This window comes from Haliaeetus albicilla, chromosome 1 (genome assembly GCF_947461875.1).
Source record: "Haliaeetus albicilla chromosome 1, bHalAlb1.1, whole genome shotgun sequence".
NCBI classification, from domain to species: domain Eukaryota; kingdom Metazoa; phylum Chordata; class Aves; order Accipitriformes; family Accipitridae; genus Haliaeetus; species Haliaeetus albicilla.
Genome location: NC_091483.1, coordinates 60,130,869 through 60,150,023, shown reverse-complemented (window position 1 = coordinate 60,150,023; position 19,155 = coordinate 60,130,869). Strand labels below are relative to the sequence as shown.

At 39.7% G+C, this 19,155-nt stretch overlaps 1 protein-coding gene across 2 annotated transcripts in view; it reads left to right on the top strand.

Annotated features, from left to right (window-relative positions):
• NWD2 (NACHT and WD repeat domain containing 2) overlaps nt 1-14,625 on the top strand; it is a 57,336-nt gene extending 42,711 nt beyond the window's left edge. For both annotated transcript variants that reach the window (XM_069792057.1, XM_069792067.1), the window contains 4 exons: nt 4,323-4,526; nt 6,321-6,465; nt 6,770-7,359; nt 8,966-14,625. In XM_069792057.1, coding sequence (XP_069648158.1) covers nt 4,323-4,526; nt 6,321-6,465; nt 6,770-7,359; nt 8,966-12,901 — 4,875 coding nt within the window. In that variant the 3' untranslated portion in view covers nt 12,902-14,625. The remainder of the gene's footprint in view (nt 1-4,322; nt 4,527-6,320; nt 6,466-6,769; nt 7,360-8,965) is intronic.
• The last annotated feature ends 4,530 nt before the right edge of the window (nt 14,626-19,155 follow it).

Below are 19,155 nucleotides of genomic sequence, written 5' to 3'. Positions count from 1 at the left end.
GTGTATCTGGAGGAAGGTGTGTTTAGGTGAAGAACTGTTCCCCAGGAACCTGGTGTGTTTATGTGACGTAACCCAGCATTCGAGCATCAGTCTCTCAGTAGAGAACAGCTACCTTTACTCAGCATTCCTCCTGCTTCCAGCATTGGGGCATGATATCACAGTCCTTTAGAAAAACAGTGTCAGTTATTTTTGTCCTCTCCAGAAAAATGAAAAGAAGTTGTGTTTCAATACCTCAGTTACACGGCCAGTGAAACTGGGCTGTAGGTTGAGGCTAGTCTGGAGTTATCAGAAAGCACAGAAATGACTCCTTTAAGAGTTTTCTACCACATGAAAGTTTTTACCAGAATATTTTTCAAATAGCTACACAGAGTCAGGTACTAATACCAGAACCTCAGCTAACTTCTGTTGGGGTGCTAAGAGGAACACAGCTCCAGTGCAGTGCCTGGGATTGCCCTGCTCTAAATGATAGACCTGCTCTGCACAGTATGTATGATTTGCTGGTTCTCCTTGTGTAATCAATTCCCTTCTTCATTCCAGTGCTGCTCTTTTTATTCCCTATCCTGTTGCTACTTCTATTTCTCTTCGTTCACTTGTCAATTCTACTGTATTAGAACATCAAAGACACTAACTCATTTAATTGCCTTTCTAAATGCACATATTCGCCAAGTAGATGCCACAGGTACCCTCAGAATCTCTGTTCAGCTGCTCCTTAACTTTGCTTTAACAGCACAAATGCCTAAGTTTTGGCTAAAACATGGAGTTCTTGCTCACACCAGCCACGTGAAGCAGTATTCCTGAGTTAAACACAGCCAAGTTTCAGAGTTGTGCTCTGAGCCTGGCCAACTCATGCAGCTTGTACGAAGGACTTCTACCACAATCCCTACAATAGTTGTCTGGTGTGCAGTGGGCACAGTTACAGAAGACCGGTCAGCACCATGCTGCCTGTTGTTCCCTGAGCAGTTCTCAGGGAAAAAGTATGCGGCAGTGGGGTGCTGGCATAGCCTCTGCAGCTTCCTTTTTGGCATAGTCTACTTTTTAAGTTCTAAAACTAAATGTTTTAGCACATTTAGATCCTTGCATGATGTTCAGCTGACGTGTTCCTTTCTTGGTACAGCTGTTAGCTTCAGGCTCTCCTAAACACTAGATGTCAACTATAACAAGTTAGACTCAGTTTTCACTGTGCAGTGCAATGTATATTCACTCAGACTTCTCTTTCCTCCACACTTCCTTATTCCTTTTATTCCTAGCACTATGCATGTGTCATCTTTTAAGATTAACCTTAAAACTTCTCCATAAACCACAATCAAACAAGAAGAGAAATTCCTGAAAGCAAAATGATAGAAGGCTTATTTCGTTGTTTATTAAGTTTTATGGATGCTCACTGCCATCATCCCAAATGGAGGACACTCTTTTGTCTGTGTGGTTCCTCTTCTATGTATGTCTATTCTTCCCTCAACTAATGGTAGACTTCTAGCAAAATATTAGCAATGCCATCGATAGCACCAAGGTACACCATGATAAATGTATGTCTTCCACTGTTTAATATTTGTTTTAAAAAAATGCAAAGGCTTGCAAATAGTGTTTGCATAGGCCTCCATTGTATTTAAAAACTCATGATACAGTCATCCACAGTGATTCTAGTATCCAGATCACATCAGTGTTCTTTCTTATTGTGTTTTGCTCTAGTAGCCAGGAGGATGATCCCTAATACAGGATTATTTACATAATGTCTGTTGCAATGACAGATAAGGTACAAGAAAAAAAAATCTGTCTTTTCCTTTTAAAGTACTGCCTTTTGTTATTTACCTATAGTGCAGTAGAGAGAGAACAGCACAAACTGTACCAGAGAAGCAGAAAAGTACACAGAATAATTCCAAAACAAATTTAGTTGATTAAATGCAGTACATTAAAATGAGACATTTTAATGTTGACATTTTACTATTATTAATGAAGGGCCCAGCTATTGGCCTTTGCTTGGGCAACTGTCTGTTGAATCCACTGGACTTAAATTCAGAAAAAGTGTAGCCTAATGAATTTCAAGTAATAATTGCTACACAAGGTAATTGCAAAATTTGCATAGCAAAGCTCCTCTGAGAGAAATTTATGAGATTTCTACATCAATCTGAATGTGCAAAGGCTTGCAATTCAGCATTATATGAGTTATTAACCTCACTTGAATAAAGAAGGAAAATAATATTATATTTTGTTTAACCTCTGCAGCTTCAGAATTCAAAAATTATAGGGCTCTATGAATAGATCAGAACAGTAAAAACTTAGAAATTTTCCCTGGTTATCTCATTATGTGGAGCAACGTAGCTCACTCTCTGAGGGGAGCTATTAGTTAGAATGATCACATAGAAAAAATAAATTCACATAATAAAAATACTGGATCATTTCATTAAAATTATTATTTAATTCTAGTTACTGAACACGTGTTCCTTTCCCCTGACTCCTCGATGTGCACCCTGAATGAAGCTACTGTGGGATATGAATGGGCAGTCAGGCAAACTCCTCTTTCTCCTAATGCCTCTCTATTGGAGTAGCTTCTTGAAGCACTTGGGTGCTAGGGCTTGTCAGAGACTGAAACCTGACTATATGAACTATCACAATCCCTACATTCCTTCATTTCTCCTAAGCAGTGGACAGACATTGGCTTATTCCTGTTCACCAGCTCTTTGTCAGTATTCCTCTGTTGGAGGATGCCAACCATTTGCCGTCAGAGCCAGCACTGTAGTTCATGTGAGCTCTTCCTAATTGGCTCCAGGCAAAAATCAGCCAGGTTAGTTTACACAATACGAACTGTGGTCTGAGCTAACTGAGGTGGTTTTGCCTGAAAGAGGTTGGGAAGTGTTCATGTGCACTGCTCTGACATCTGTGCTCTGAGGCTACAGCATCTAGCATGGCGAGCCGCTTGAGTACCTTCTGCCAACACAACTGGATTCAGAAAAGGGGTCTGCAGCTTCACGCTTTTATAATCAGTGAAGCAGGCTTCATCATCATCAGTTATTGATTTTCAGGGTTGAGTTACAGCTGGAAAAGTTTAAAAAGCTTCTCATTATGATGAGTGCTTTAAAAATAATGAATATTCAGATTTTTATTATTTACAAACAAGGTTATTTAAATTTTAAGGGTACTACTGTATTTGCATTAGCATTACTTTACGAAGAGATCTTTCTGATTCAAACCAAGGTGCTGATACTGTTGGTTCCTCTCCACATTAAATACTCCTTCTCATTAACTCAAAATCTTTACTGAATACATTTAAATGAGGAAAGAAATAAAAAATCCTACTTAAAAGGAAGTGAGAGTTCTCACTGACTTCTGTGGACCAAGATTTGAATGCAGAATTAAGCTGATGATCGCAAATTTGAAAAATTTTGTTGAAAGAAGGAATGTCCTGCAACTCTATCTTCTATAAAAGCTTTCCCAATCCTTTTTTTATAAATATTTATGGACAGCAAACTATGGAAAGAAATTAAAAAAAAATGTATTCAGAGCATTGCAACCAATATTTTAATCCTCAGTTTTGAAGGTGAAAAATCTCTTGTGCCACAGTTTAAGAACTGAATTCCACAAACCTTTGCCTATATACCAAATACATGCATCTAAGTACTAAAATTTCTCTTTGGCATTTGATCAAACCTGTTTTCCCTTGCCCCACTGTTCATTTGTGGACAGCTACTGGGGAAAAGACTTTGAACATTTTTGCAACAAGGGAAGATGAGACAGCAAAGCAGCTTGTGGTTCTGCAACATTGATTGTTGGTATTGCTGGTATAAACCACATATTTAAAAATACTAATATGAGCTGTACATAACCTCATGGATTTTCATCAAAGAGAATATAAAATCTTCTGTTCCATTTCTGTGGAAAATAAGAATAAAGCCAAGAGGCAAAGAATCCAGAGATGCATCCTTATCCTTAGTCCAGAGAAAAGGATTTCCACATTTGCATTTGGATGTGAGATTAATGCCAACCTGTGACTAATGGGAATCAATAATACACGAGTCAATACTGTGCTAAGGAAGTATGTTGGGTATTTTTTAATTTCTTCTTTTGAATGCCTTTGTATTTTTATTACCAGTTAATAATAAGAAAGACAATGCATCTACTTGAAATTTTACCAAGTCATCATAGTAGGATGCAGCTTAGTACAGTACCCTCAACAGTACTTCATCTTACACTGTATCTGTTTCCCTTCCTAGTAATTTCAAAGTCATGAAACTATTACCACACTGATTTTTATGAAATTCAGATCCCGAAGAGGGATTTTGCATAACTAAAAAGAAAAATTTAATCCCTACTTTTCTGCAAATACACAGGGCCTATTGGGAGAGAAGTACGGGAACATCCGAATACCAGGGGAGGTTGAGTCAGCAGAATTTGAAATGATCCTGGATGCCGCTGTAGAGGCCAAGCTAGAGACGAGGATTTTAGAAGAGTGGTACTGCAGGGATGAGAATGCAGTGCCACCAGCATATTACCTCAGACCAAAATCTGAAATGCTGAAGAACTACCAGAATACGGTAAGTCATAGTCGCCTCCTTACAAAATTCTTCTCTATCATTTACAGTGGTGGGCAGTCCCCAGGGCCAGGCACTTGCTGCTGTCTCTGAATTAGCTTCTACAGCCCTGTGCACACCTGAGCAACTGGTGCTGTGATGCTCCTTTCCTATACATGGTGAAGGGAGCAGCTGCGAAACACCAAGGAACATGACTGGTCATGACTCCTGCGCTGACGTGCTCTCTGATAACAGCTAGAGAAAGTGGATTGTGGTCATTCATGACCTGTTGGGGCTAGTGGGATGGTTGTACAGATTTCTCTTCCCTTCCCTGACGTTGGAATAGGGAGAGCTGAGGCTCTCCTGCCCTGGTATTGTGCTTTTGCTAGATTTCAATGAGCAGGATTTGCAGAGGAAATACACATTTTCCCTTCTATCCCCATACAAGAAAGCTCTTTAACAGTCAAACAAGTGCTTAGTGCTGTCCCAAGTCAGATCTCATACTTTTAATATACTAACTGTATTCTAACAGAAGATTTTTGAACACTGTTAATTATCATTTTTTAAATAGGCATTTGTCTTTGATGACAATAAAAACTGTATATTACCCAGGGCTCACTTTTACCCTTCTGCACATCCAATATACCCAAGGACAGATTTCAGTGTATCAAAAATGAAGTCCTTAACAGAGTATTCACTTCCTTTTGAGTGCATACTGTATTAAACAAGAAAATGAAATTAAACCATTATACTGCATTCACTTATCGTGTAGCAGAATGTTTTCTCTGTCCCATGAAAAAACATTGAAAACATGAAAAACATAGACATGGAAAGAGTTTGAATGAGTTGAAGACAGTATAATATGGCTAATTCTGAAGTATTGATCACAAGGAAGAAAGCAAGTTTTGTAACTTTGCATTGTTCTGCTAGTGCCTACAGTATCTCTTTGAATAAAGCTTGGCTTTTTTGTTGTTAGAACTTTGCACCTTTCCTCAACCTACTGATACACAGAAGTAAGTAAAACGATGTTCATAACTTAAAGCTAACATGGAGTTACATCTCAAACTTAAAATAATAAAATATACACAGCTCTGAAAGTGTCGAGAAAGAGTTGCTAGGGAGCTTACCCTGGAGGCTGTTCTTCCTATTACACCCTCCAGGAAAACTGGAGACCCCTTAAACACTTCACCTGCAGTAAGTAATGCAACAGTGACTACCAGCTGCCCTACAGAAACCGCCATCATGGCATCTGTGACATACCATCTGAAAGGATTAGTGAATTTATATTAGAGTCTCTCTTTGATGACAGGAAGATTACTGTTACTATGGCAATGAATGAACGAAAGTAATGTCAGATATAATCCCATATATTTCAAATATGGTAGCTAATATGAGGTGCTTAATTACAGGTACCAGGAACCTCATTTTCAGTTTTGAGATCCAAGTTTAAATTATTATTATTATTTCTCATTAAAGGAGCGATAATTTTAGCAGTATTACTGCAGCTGTATTATCATTATTTCAGGCTTGGTTCTCAAAACCCTCTTTCTATAAAGGTGTTATTAGTCTTATTCTTGAAAAATATTGCATTAGCTGCCTACAGTAGGAATTCAGAAAATACTCTAGCTAACATAATTCTAAAATGGAATACATTATGATTATCTGCGGTATAAAAAGTTGAACTCTTATTTATTTCTTTTTAGTGCATGTGTTTCTCTGTTACCACATTATTTATGACTTCGAGTATTAGACTTTTACTTTCTGAAGTTGTAGATGTGTGTATTACAGCTACTGTTTAACTATGGATATTTTTAAAAGATGGAATCTTCTTCAAACTCTATGAATGAGAACAAATGGCAAGATGTATCAGAAGAGATTAAGAAGATTTTTAAGACTGCTGTGAAATTGCTGTATGAAAAAGGAAAAATGAAACACAGCCAAGCAAAGAGATATCTTTCCTCTGGTAAAGTTCAGACTAACTATTTCTATATAGTAATTTATTATCTTTTCTATCAACCTTTCCACAAAAATGGAAATATATTTCTGTTGGCATTTCTCATGTAATTGAAGAGAAAAAAAATGTTAATTGGGCTTGTTTGAGACCAAAACCCATACAAAAGCATCCAGAGATTTTTCTGTGCTTTTTCTGTTTTTTACAGAAAACAGATGCAATCATTTAAGAGTCTGCATGTTGGGAGTGGGGGATGTTCTTGAACTGTTTATAGAGAAAAGATAACAGAGACTCTGTGTTCTCTTTTCATCCTCAGCTATTGAAGATGAACTTGATTTTGCCTTGGGTAAACAAACACCAGCTTTCCTAAAGAAGTGTGTTTGCTACATTCGGAAAATTGCCAACATTGAGCGTTTTGTTAAAATTCCAGAGATGGGAAAATACATGGATGTGGTACATACAGCTGGGAAGTTTCTACGAGATCCCGAAGCCCATGAGAAACTGATCAAGCTCAGGGATGAATTCATTCCTACCATCGTCGCATCATCCAATCTGAGAGTGTACACGTCCGTCACTCACTGTGACATGAAACTGGGCTACTCCCAAGAAGTGGAGAACCATTACATTGAAGGACTTGGTAAACAGTTCTATGAAGACATGATTGACATAATCCAAGCAACAGTGCAGCAGAATTTTGACACCGAGACAGACCTGCTGTATGATGAAGTTCTTCAACACTCATCGCTATGTAAAACGTACTCCACTTTTTATGAATACAGATGTGAGGCATTAAACATAGTTCACAAGTATGTTCTACCTAGCAAAATAGGACATATTAACCCTCTTATCATATACGGAGGACCATGCACCGGGAAGACTCTTTTATTAGCCGAAGTGGCGAAGAAGGTATATAAATATTTTACATAATACGGTGATGTTAGGACCGTTAGTGTGTAAGGGCCAACTTAGTTTTCATTCTTCCTTTTGTCAACAGATCTGATATCAGCCCTCAATATGTAGAATAAAAATAATAAAAAGTATATTCTGCATATTATTGTACACATAATCAGAAAAAGACTTACCTTTCAATAATAACATGTCTGTATCATGTGCTTAGCCAAAACAAAAGTACCTAATAGGAATCAATATATTTTTGAATTAACACATGTATTTTAGAAGAATCTCTTTCCTTCTTGTTCCACTGAGGTCCTATGAATCTGGAAACATCTAAACATCGTATGCTGGTTTTAGTCTTATTCACAAATACAATATGTCTTTCCAGCTCACGCCATCTTATGTTCTCATCAGAAATTATTCCAGAATTACTCTGATACACTTGCTGGAAATACACTTGCTACAAATCTATCTGTAGTAACCTGCAAAAATACCTGTACTCATTTATCTGACATACACCGTTTAAATCATTGAGCTGAGTACTACAGGGAAATGAGTAAAACACTTTGTGCAAGACAGGACCAGATGCAGAAAAAGACCAAGCTGGCATCTCTAAGCCTAATTCTCCAGCTGGGAGTCACAACTTTGATTTCCCTGCAGGGTGCTCAGAGAATTTAGCACAGTGGGCTGGGAAACAGCCATATCAGCCAGAATGAAATGGAGAAGGGAACAATAATGTTTAAAATCCCATATCTTTCCCAAATGTGGCTTCCTATAGATTAACATAAGTTGTGTATATGAAATTGGGATTTGCAACTCAAGATCTCATTTCAGATCTGAGTGTGTAACTTAACCTAGAGACTCTGGTTACGCTTTTCTTTTAAAATATTCTGTAATAACTTAAAGTGAGGTGAAAAGACTTAGCAAGTAAGAGAACTGAGTGTGTTAGCCTGCACAGACTGAGGGGATTTAAAGCCACATTCTTCACTTGCTTAGAGTATGCTAACCAAAAAAACAGCAAGAGATACTTTTTACCCTTTGTGGCAGTGTGTAAGAGCAAAAGTCACAGGCACACCAACACAGAGTGTACTTCTGTGGTCCAGGAATTAAAGTAACCTGCTAGTAAAGGGCAATCGGTACTCTGATCCCTGTCCTCTAAAACTGTCAGGGTGTGCATTTATACTCAGCTGAGAATCAGTGTTAAACAAGTTTAGGTGGCAAGCTGGTCTGCCTGGCCAAGGATGACATTGCTTAGTGTCTAGGGAAGTTTATTAATAAGAGAATCTACTTACTGACTTTCAGAAGTGAGACACAGATTTTGCAAAGTGTACCCTGGGATTTATGGACTACATTCTACTTACGTCCCCTTAGACATAAGCCTTTTTGTGGATCTGGGTCTTAGTGTTTTGGGATATTACCTGTGCTAAACAAAGATGACATATGATATGAATTTCATTCGGTGCACATAAATCAAACCAGCCTTGAACTCTGCCAGTGAAAGCATTTCCATTCAACCAGTAACATTTAAAAATGTTTATTTATATATAGGCAATCACTATTTATAAAATCTGTTATTCTGCTTCATTTAGATATTAACTGAATTATCTCTATATTCTAGTCCTATTCCTGGCTGCAAGAAGAGATGGGACCAGAGTCTGACCCTGTGGTAGTTATAAGATTTTTGGGATCCACGGAAACAAGTACAGATCTGAAGAATATACTTCAAAGCATTTGTGAACAATTAGCAGTCAACTATCGTTGCCTCGTACAAAGTTACCCAAAAAAGATTCATGACCTTCGGGACTTGTTCATCAATCTCTTGAATGAGTCTTCATTCCATAGGCCGCTGGTGATAATATTTGATGCCCTAGAACAGCTAACAGATAGTGATGATGGTAGGAAGCTCTGGTGGCTTCCCATTCACCTTCCACGTTCAGTACGGATAATTTTGTCAACACTGCCAAACAAGCACGGGATCCTGCAAAAACTGAGGTGCCTTATTCATGAAGAAGACAACTACATTGAATTGACTGCAAGGGATAGAAAGATGTGTAGCCAAGTACTGAAACATCAGCTGCTGCGAGTTAAAAGAAAAGTAACATCAGGGCAACAAATCTACGTCAATGAAGCATTCTCCAAGTGCACACTGCCTATGTTTGTGAACTTAACCTTCAGAGAGGTCAGGAACTGGAGATCTCACAAAGATGTGGATGAGTCCTCCCTCTGCGTCACTGTCCATGAAAGCATAGAGCAGTTGTTTTGGTCACTAGAAAACAAGTGTGGATCCAGACTATTGTCAAGAGCACTTGGCTACATCACTATGTCCAAATCTGGCCTGAGTGAAATGGAACTGGAAGATATTTTAGCCCTTGACAATAGTGTTATGTACGAACTGAGTGAGAGTGTCAGAGAAAGTAACCCACTGAGAATTCCATATATATACATTGCAAGGCTTAAGGAGGGCTTACAGGGGTACTTGATAGAGCGACAAGTGAAAAATGTGACACTTCTTCTTTGGGCAAATAGGCACTTGCAACTAATTGCCCAGAAATTGTACCTGCACAATGAAGAAGATGTACATGAAATGCACACAGTCATGGCAGAGTATTTCCTTGGTGTTTGGTCAGGCGGACGAAGAAAACCTTTTTACAGCAATGACCAATATCTGAATGGTTGTCCTGACCATGACAGTAGAGGCCTGAATGAGGATGAAAAGCATTGCATGGATCAGACTGCTTTTGACAGGCAGGCACCTGATCAGCCATGGGTCTTTCAGTGTAATCCATTAGAGCCTGATATCTTTTTTATCAATCACAGAAAAATGACAGAACTTATTCATCACTTGACAAGGTGTGGAAGAACAGATGATCTTCTGTACGGAGTCATTATGAACTTCAGCTGGCTGTACACCATGATTAGAATAGGGCAGTTTGATAAAGCACTTTCTGACATAGAACTGGCTTACACCTACTCGCACGAAAAGGAGCTGAAATTTCTGGCCAGTACCCTCCGCAGTATAAAGTTTAAAGTAGTAAAATACCCAGGTTCGCTCTCTGCTGAATTGCAGCAGAGGCTTCTCCCAGTAGTAAGTTCATTGCCCAAACTCAGACATCTCCTCTTAGAATGTGACAAGGATGGACCCAAGTATTGCTCTATCGTCCCTTTGCATTCCTCCATGGATGTGACTTACAGCCCCGAGCGCCTGCCGCTGTCATCCAGCTGCATGCACGTCACTGAGATTTTGTCTACTTTTAATCCCAGCACAATTATTGCTGCTTTAGAAAATGGCTCCATCAGCACTTGGGATGTAGAGACCCGCCAGTTACTAAGGCAGATTACAACAGCTCCATCTGTTATCTTAGGGATGAAGCTTACTAGTGATGAAAAGTATCTTGTAGTGGCTACAACGAAAAACACTCTCTTGATATACGATAACATAAATTCCTGTCTTCTGTCTGAGGTGGAAATTAAGGGGTCAAAACATTGTGGAATTGCAGGGGGCTCCAGTTTTATAAACGGATTTACGTTATCAGTCAACCATGCGCTTGCTTGGCTGGAGGCCAGCAAAGACGTTACTGTAATAGATCTGCTTTATGGCTGGCCTCTCTATCACTTCCACTGCTGGTATGAAGTGACCTGTGTGCAGTGTTCTCCAGATGGAGTTTATGCGTTCTGTGGACAGTACTTGAACACCACAACCATTTTTCACTTGGGCAGTGGAGAGAAGCTGGCCACCGTGACCTCTGAATTTTCTGGTGGATTTGTGAAATTCCTTCTCATTCTGGACACAGCCCAAGAAATGGTGATGGTGGACAATGAGGGTAGCCTCTCTGTTTGGAATACAGAGGAAATCACAAATCCCCAGCTTACGGATGACTTTGACTGTAGGAGAGAAGACAGTGAAGTTGTCAGCATAGAGCTTTCTGAAGACCAAAGTGCAATTTTAATTTGTAAGGCTCTCAGCATTGAACTTCTTGACACTCATGTGTGGAAGGTGGCTGAAAAGTTTAGAGCTAAACACAATGAGCGCTTTATCTCTGCCGTGTTGTCCAAAAATGGCAACTGTATAATTGCTTCAATGGAAAATACCTCAGCCATTTTTGTTTGGAGAAGAGATACGGGACAGTGTATGGCAAGCTTACAGGAAATCTCAGGAACTATAGTCAGGCTAATTAAATCAAATCATCATAACATGCTGCTATCCTTATCCACCAGTGGTGTCCTTTCTATTTGGGATATAGACATCATAACTGCTATGTCCAATATTGACAAATCTGGCAAGCCTATCCAAAGACTGGTGTTGCCAGCCAGAGGTGAATTAATATACACATTGGATGGATCAGATTCTGTCCATAAGTGGAACTTCAGCACTGGCTTTATTGAAGCTGTGTTCAAGCATGAAGGTATTGTTGAAAACTGCGTGCTGACCTCTTCTGGAGAGATAATGGTTACATCAGATGATAAATGCAGCCAGTATGTATGGCACACGGTTAGTGGTGAAAATATCTTTCGCATTAATGGACAAAAAATCTCAGAGCTAATGATTACTCACAATGATCAATTTGTAGTCTCTCTCTGTGAGCAAAATGCATCCAGAGTTTGGCGACTGGCTACAGGACATAGGGTTTGCAATATTTTAGTTGCCTTACAGAATGCATTTATAACAACTGCAAATACATTCGTAGTTGGAATGGCGAAGAATAAAGTGTTGGCAGTGAGTCTCTGGACAGGCAGTATAACCAAGAAGTTTTGCTGTGATGATGGTGCAAGCATTGTCGATATTAAGCTGATACCAGACTGCCCAGATATTATAGTATTTATAACATCTACTGAAACTGTGAACATCTGGAGCCTAACAGAGGAAGTCATCTGCAGACGCGTACAATTGCCTACCAATTTCTTAAAAATTTTGGAAGACTTCGAAATATCTCCAAATGGGAAGCTAGGAATTATAACCCGTGGTGATGAGAACATCAATGTGCTTGATTTATACAGCGGAAAACTTCGTGTGGTTCATGCTCCGGGTATCATCTGGCGGCAGAGGCTATCTCGTGATGGCCGCTACCTTGTGTACATCTGTTTTCGCAGTGAAGAAGATGATGATAATGGTGCAGTCTCTAGCTTAATTGTAATGAGGCTAGCGGATGGCAAAAACATCGGTGCCTGTTCTCTTTATAAAACTCCCACTTTTCTTGCACTCTCACAGAGACATTTAAATATTATTATTGGATTTGATGACGGAAGTATAGGTACTTACACTGTAGTGGATCGAGTCGATGCTGCACTGAAAATCAAAATTGCTACTTCAAACAGCCGTCAGATTTTCAACAACACAACACAAGTGATTAGGCCAAAATGTCACAATTATAGCTTCAAAGTGACTGCAGACTGCATTTGGAGGGAATCAACAGAAGTATTTGCAAGGGATAGTCCCATTACAGTTACAGAGCCTGAGGTGAGTGAAGCAACACCAACCAAAAAACACAACTATTGCTATGAGAAAGTGTGCTCAGCCATAGATTGCAGAGGACACAGTTTTGCTCCAGACAACTGAGTAACCATCTGGGTGAGCTTATCTGAATAATAGTATACATGCATAGATTTGTCTTCTGAATTCACCTAAAAAACAGTGCATTTCTTGGAAGACAGACAGAAACAGCAGAGGGCAGACCAACTGTTTTTTCCTCGACAAATATTCTTACATTTATGTAAACATAAAAGCAAACATAAAGCAAATGGGCTGCAGGGTTTTTTAAATTTCGGAATACAAGGTTCAGTCCAGGATTTCACCAGGGCCTTGATTAAAAATTTCTAGCAATACTATCAAAATTGTTATGCTATTACAGAAGTTAGGCGATCTTATCTGGGATTGACAAACTGTTTTAAGCAGAACTAAAGCTCCACAGGATCAGTGAGAAGAGTCAGACCACTATTTTATATACCAAGCCGCCTAGATGGGTCTATAGCTAACAGCCAACTTTATACCCACTTGCAAAAATGTGTTTTTCTGCTTGATGGTGCAATGACAAGATGTCACCTGCCAACCTGGAACACTTGATACATTCCATCATCATTTAAAAAATACCTACTTCTTTTTTTTTTAAATTGGGATTAATCTTTGGGTTGAAAGTAGTAGGTGCCAGTCAGCTGCAAACATGTCAGTGTGTGAGGTGATAAGTATTTGTTCACCTCAATGAATGGACTGAAAGATTTTTCTTTTTAAATGCATGCAGGGATTTCAGGTTTCTCTATTGTGATAAAAATGATAAAAACCTAGGTCATAAAAGGAATATAGGGTTTGGGGTTTTATTTCTGGTTTGGGAAATTTTTTCGTCTTCACAGTGTGTATCAGTGCAGGTCGTAATGAAAACTTTTTCAAACAGAAAGGGTGTTACAGATGACCAGTTAGACACATTAATTTCTTTATGTTAAAAGGTTGCTATCCATTTTGTTGTAAGAAAGTCTAACGTATCTCCTCTGTCCCCAAAGTAATCTTAATAGAAATCTTTCAGACATGCCATGTATTAATCTTGATAATATTTGCCTTACTATCATTTCTGTTCTTTTCCATGATAAATACAGATCAGATGACCAAACACTCTGGGATTGCTTGTGTATGTGCTGAAGTATTCCACTAAATGTAAAGGCTGTCCAAAGGTCCTTTACTGGTCCAGTTTGTTATGGGTTTTTCTTACTTCCACATACTTACAAGCTTCACTTTCTGCTTTAGAACTGTTCTGAGCCTTTTGTACAGTTTTACCAGTTTCAAGGCAGAAATTGTGAAATAATGACAAATGCTTTAAAAAAAATTACATTTTGCCCAAGTAAAAAAAAATACTGGACAATATCTGAAAGGATCATAATTTTCCCTCCTAACATATATTAAAGATGGCACACCTGTGGAAATATTTTCAAATTATTTAAACAAAACAATTTTATTTTTAAAATCAGAACACCATGCCACAAATTTCCAAGAAATGAATGCTAAGCTAGAACTTAACGTAGTGTGTGAATGTTCAGTGTACAAGCCAATGTAGTATATTAAGTGACTTGAATGATTTTTCCTAACTTGTTTGCAACTAATAGATCATATTGAATGTTTTTATGTAAACTTTGTATTGTTGGGAAAACCTACCCAATCAGAGATTTATATTTTCATAAATGTCAAATTTAGTTAAATTTTGTTACAGAGTTGTTAAATTAGAAATCTATTGCAGTCTTCAAACAATATACAGTCTTGTGTATGCATTGTTTGTACTAATAAACTATGGAAAAACAGATTGTGTCTGCTAATTTCAGGGAAATTTCACTCTGGCAGAGGGACACAAGGCGTTTGCAGCTCCCATTAGTCTGTATTTATATCATTTTTATGGGCTATATTTGTAAGGAAAAATTGTAATATTTTTCCCACTTTGGTTAACTAAATCAAGCATTCAAAAAACAATGAGATTCACCAAAAAAAAGCATGCTTAGATGCTGCTTATGACTAGATTGCATACTGCCAGTGTGCCAAGTCAACAAACACAAAGGCTTGTGTAACCTACCCAGGAGAAAGCACAGAAAAGAGAGGAGCACCTGAAATCCCACTCCCCTTCAGACTTGAGGAGCTATGGGAAGGGGCTGTGGGATCCACGCCTCCCAGGATCCTGTCATGAAGGTAAGCAACTTCCACCTTCTTTCAAACAGTGGGCATGACTCAACGCATTTCAGCCTTGAACTCCTTGTGCATAACGTGCATAATGTTGGAAAGTTAGTTCCTTCATTATCTTGGAAGAGTAAAAATACATCTCCTATCTGCCGGGAGAGTGGCTAACTTTGTAGTAAAGGAGTATAACACAGAAACAAAGCAAAACACAGAAACAGAGAAATGTTCTTCCTTTTTGGGAAGCACTACCAGAACCCAGCTGGTTCCAGCTCAGCTGAGTGGCTTATCAATAGAGTACCCAGCCTTGTTCCTTTTGTTTTCTGGCTCAATGAACTTTGTGGTCTTCTGCACAGTGGCACGGCTTCCTGGGGCAGGAGATAGTCCCCAGCAAAACAGAGGATCAGCCTAAAAGTGAGAGTAGTCTTCCCTTCATCTTGAGCCAAAGAGGGAGTTGATTTTAGGCCTTGTCCAGTTGGTCAAAGCAATAGGGTGACATGTGAAAGCAGCGATGCTGTATATAAAAAGGCAAGGGTGTTCTTGTCCTGCTTTGAACTTTAGTCTTTTATGTTCTAACCAAGGACAGTCAGAGTGGGGCAGCACTACTGTTTTTCTTAATCGTAAAACAATGAGAAAGACGAACATGAACATGACTCCTAATCCACTTAGGCCTTTCAGCCAAGTATTGGGTTCCTAATCTCATTCAAGGATGCTGGTTTAAGTCCTGTCCCTCCTCATAATTTATCTATGCCTTAATACATAAACTATCTCATTCAGCTTTCCAGCTTTCTGAATCTATTTCTCAGGGGGTCAGGCTCCTCACACTGAGCCTAAGCAGCAGACACAGGTTTCTGAATGGCATTAGGCTACTAGGTGTCCAAATACTTGGAACTGCAAGAGTGAGGACTCCCCAGCCCCTCACAAATCTGTCCCTAAGTACATCTATGCAGTGGTACAGGGACAAAGTAGTTTCTCTAATAATGAGCCATCCAAATGCCAAGTGCTGTTCTATCCCTACATAGGAATAGAGCACTTTTTACTTTCTTTTAAGGAGCACTATTTGCATATCTAGAACAAAGCTTTCATTTATTCTTTATCTAAAGTGCATCAATAAACAGGCTCAGATGGGGTCCATATTTTCTGACACAGAAGATTCTAGGAATAGCCTGTAGCTGTAAGAAAGCTTTAGAGGGGAATTAGCCGGAAATTCTTTGGCACACAGAGGTAAGCCGGAGGTCAGATAGAAAAAATATTTTTATCAGTCATTTCCTTTGCACCATAGCTGGGGAATGCACAGCCTGTGACTTCATTTCATACGGCCTGTGGCCATTTGACTTTTTCACATTATTATCAGATAACATCAAAATGTGAGTTAACATGTAGCCTGGAAAAGGCATTCAGAAAGCATTCAGGTTTCAGTGGTCCCCCAGCTGTGATTTCTCCATGCTGCATGCTCAAGCCCTGTACATAAACCTGTGGAAACAGAATTTTTAGCCATCTAGCAAAGGGAATTTAAAGCAAAAATCCATTGCTAAAATGGCATTCATATGCAGGGGGGAACTATTTCAGCCCCAGATCAGCTTAAAATCCTGAGATTTTGCCCTTTGTCAAAAACTTCTTAAGTGTGTCTGTATGATACATCATAAAATGGGTCCTTTGGGTCATTACCATTAGGCTATTAGCAACAGTCTGCATTGTTTTATTTTGTTGATTAAGGATTAAAAAATACCTGTTTTAACATACATATTAAGACTGCAAATTCTGAAATCTATTTTTATTTCTTCTAATTATAAAACCAAAGGCATCTTACTTTTTCACACATTATTTTTCATGTAACCATAAAATTATTATGGAATCATCCAAGTGTGGACTAGGGTCTTTGGATAGTTTTAGTTATCAAGGCTTTATTATTAAGAATCATTATCAAGCATTTATGCTACAAATAGGACCTACTTCAAAGTTCTTGTATGCTGTTAAGGATGTTACTCAGTATCTCTTCCTGGAACACCACATCACTGCAGGGAGAGTAATGAGCTGCATTTTTTCCCGTAGTTTACCTTTCCAGCCTGGTCACTGAACACCATTCCTTGCATATTGGAGGTAGTCTCCTGACTTACATGATGTGAAGTGATGCTCTCAGTGTGGGTCTAAATCATAGTCTCAGTTCTCAACAGGGAGGTCAAAGGCTGAAGGAATAGTCATCACGAGCCTTCCCTGGGAGGGGTGAGGCATTTTATCATGTGCTTCACCAGAAGGGGCAGTTTACACCACCACCCGTCTGTGAAAAAGTGTTTCACTATCGAGGACCAGCTACACAGTACTAAATTCACTTGAAAACACAGGCCAAATAACCAGAAGAGTGTGAGGGAACATTCTCCTAAGATGTCCAGTCCAGCAGAACATGCTCTTAAAATCACAAGTGGTTCCCAAAGTGACTGTCAAAATCTGCCCCTAGCAAGCTCTTCTCCTTGCCTCCACTGCTCCATCATCCTAGGCCCATGCTGCTCCTGCTTACCAGGGTAGGTGATGCTCCCATCCAAACTCAGCAAAGCCCCTGACATGTTCCCAGCCATGGTACACTCTCCATGTGCAGCGCCTACCCTTTTGACAGCACACCAGTCACCTCTCCAGCCTCTAGCAGGGAATATACAAAAGCAGATTTAAGGCATGTTCACATGTTCCTGCTGTCACAGCTTTCACCACACAATGCTGCCACACCAGCACAGGCCTTACTTTTACATAGCATATAACAGAGATAAATAAAATCATCTTCCCACTTATATGCCACAGCTCTGACTCCACATGCATTTCAGTGCATGTGAGAAAGCCTCTAGACTAAAATAGATCTATTTAAAGTGAAATACACACACTTGCAAGGTGAGACATGAAGCAAAAATCTGGACATGCTGTAGCACAGTTGAAAACAGAACATCCAAAAAGCAACAGGATAGTTTGCTGCCATTTGTCTCCATTACTCCATTGCCTGTTAGTAAATTTCCCAGCACTTCGCACTGTAATATCATGTTGACAGTAGTATCTGAAGTTACAAAGTTAACCTTTTGGGCTGTAATTTTTCAGGGCAGACTTCTATCTCAGCAGGAACGTTCTCCAAAAAGCCTCAACCAAAAGAGTCAGCTAAGATACAAGAATGAGATTAGAGAAAGAGGATTTCTGCAGCCTGAATGCCTCAACTACTTTTCCTTTGGAAAAATGTTGTCACACCCATGTTTTTGAACAAGGACTATGGATTGGTGAGACAAGTGATCATTTCCTGCTGGACACATCTGTGAAAACCTGATCAAATGATCAGCCTGAAAAGATCCCAGCAGTTTGCACATATTCATAGAAAACGTTAGGTTTCAGGAACAGTGCTATAGGAGCGCAGCTTGGGACTGCAGGAGCTGGGGCAGAACTTCTCTACTACTGCAGAAATGCTGGGTGTGGGTTCGAGAAACTGCAAGAGTGAATAGTCTGTGGATCACCAAATATACAGTAGCCCTGAAAAGGGTCTGATGAGGAGGCCCGGTATCAGGAGAAACGGGGAGGCAGCCTCCCCAAGGTCACTTCTGTTGGCCTCCTGGCCTACAGCACAGCTTTTTGACCAGGATGTTTCTCAGGCTATTAGCCCAGCTCATTAGCCCAACCACCATGAGGGTAATGGCAAAATACCATCGGACGCAGAGCTGGCCCACGGGGGCTGGCTCCAGCTTGGCAGGGCTGTAAGCTGGGTACGCAGCACGCACTGTGCACGGGTCTGCGCACAGCATCACGCTCCATGGTGCAGAGGTAGCCCCTAGCTGTTCGCATCTCCCGCCTTCCTCACCTCCGCTACAACTTGGGGTTATGTTAGCCTGACAATTCTTTACTCACTGACCAGAAAGCCTTTGGGAGAGTTTAGTGAAGGTTTTGTAAGAAGACATTCCCTGGCTCTCAAAGTCAGCTAACACTAAAAGCTTGCAGGAGAAAAAAAAAATTAAATCTCCCAAAGAGCTGTTGCAGAGCTTTGCGGTTTGCTAGCTCACAGACTGTAAATGGTATTTGGCCTTTACATTATGACATAGATCTCTGCTTAAAATAAGCACATCCAAAGCAGCTTTTATTAATTTTTGCTGGCATCCGATGCTTCAGCCTCGAGTACGCAGCTCTGCAGAGGGCGGCTGGGGCCA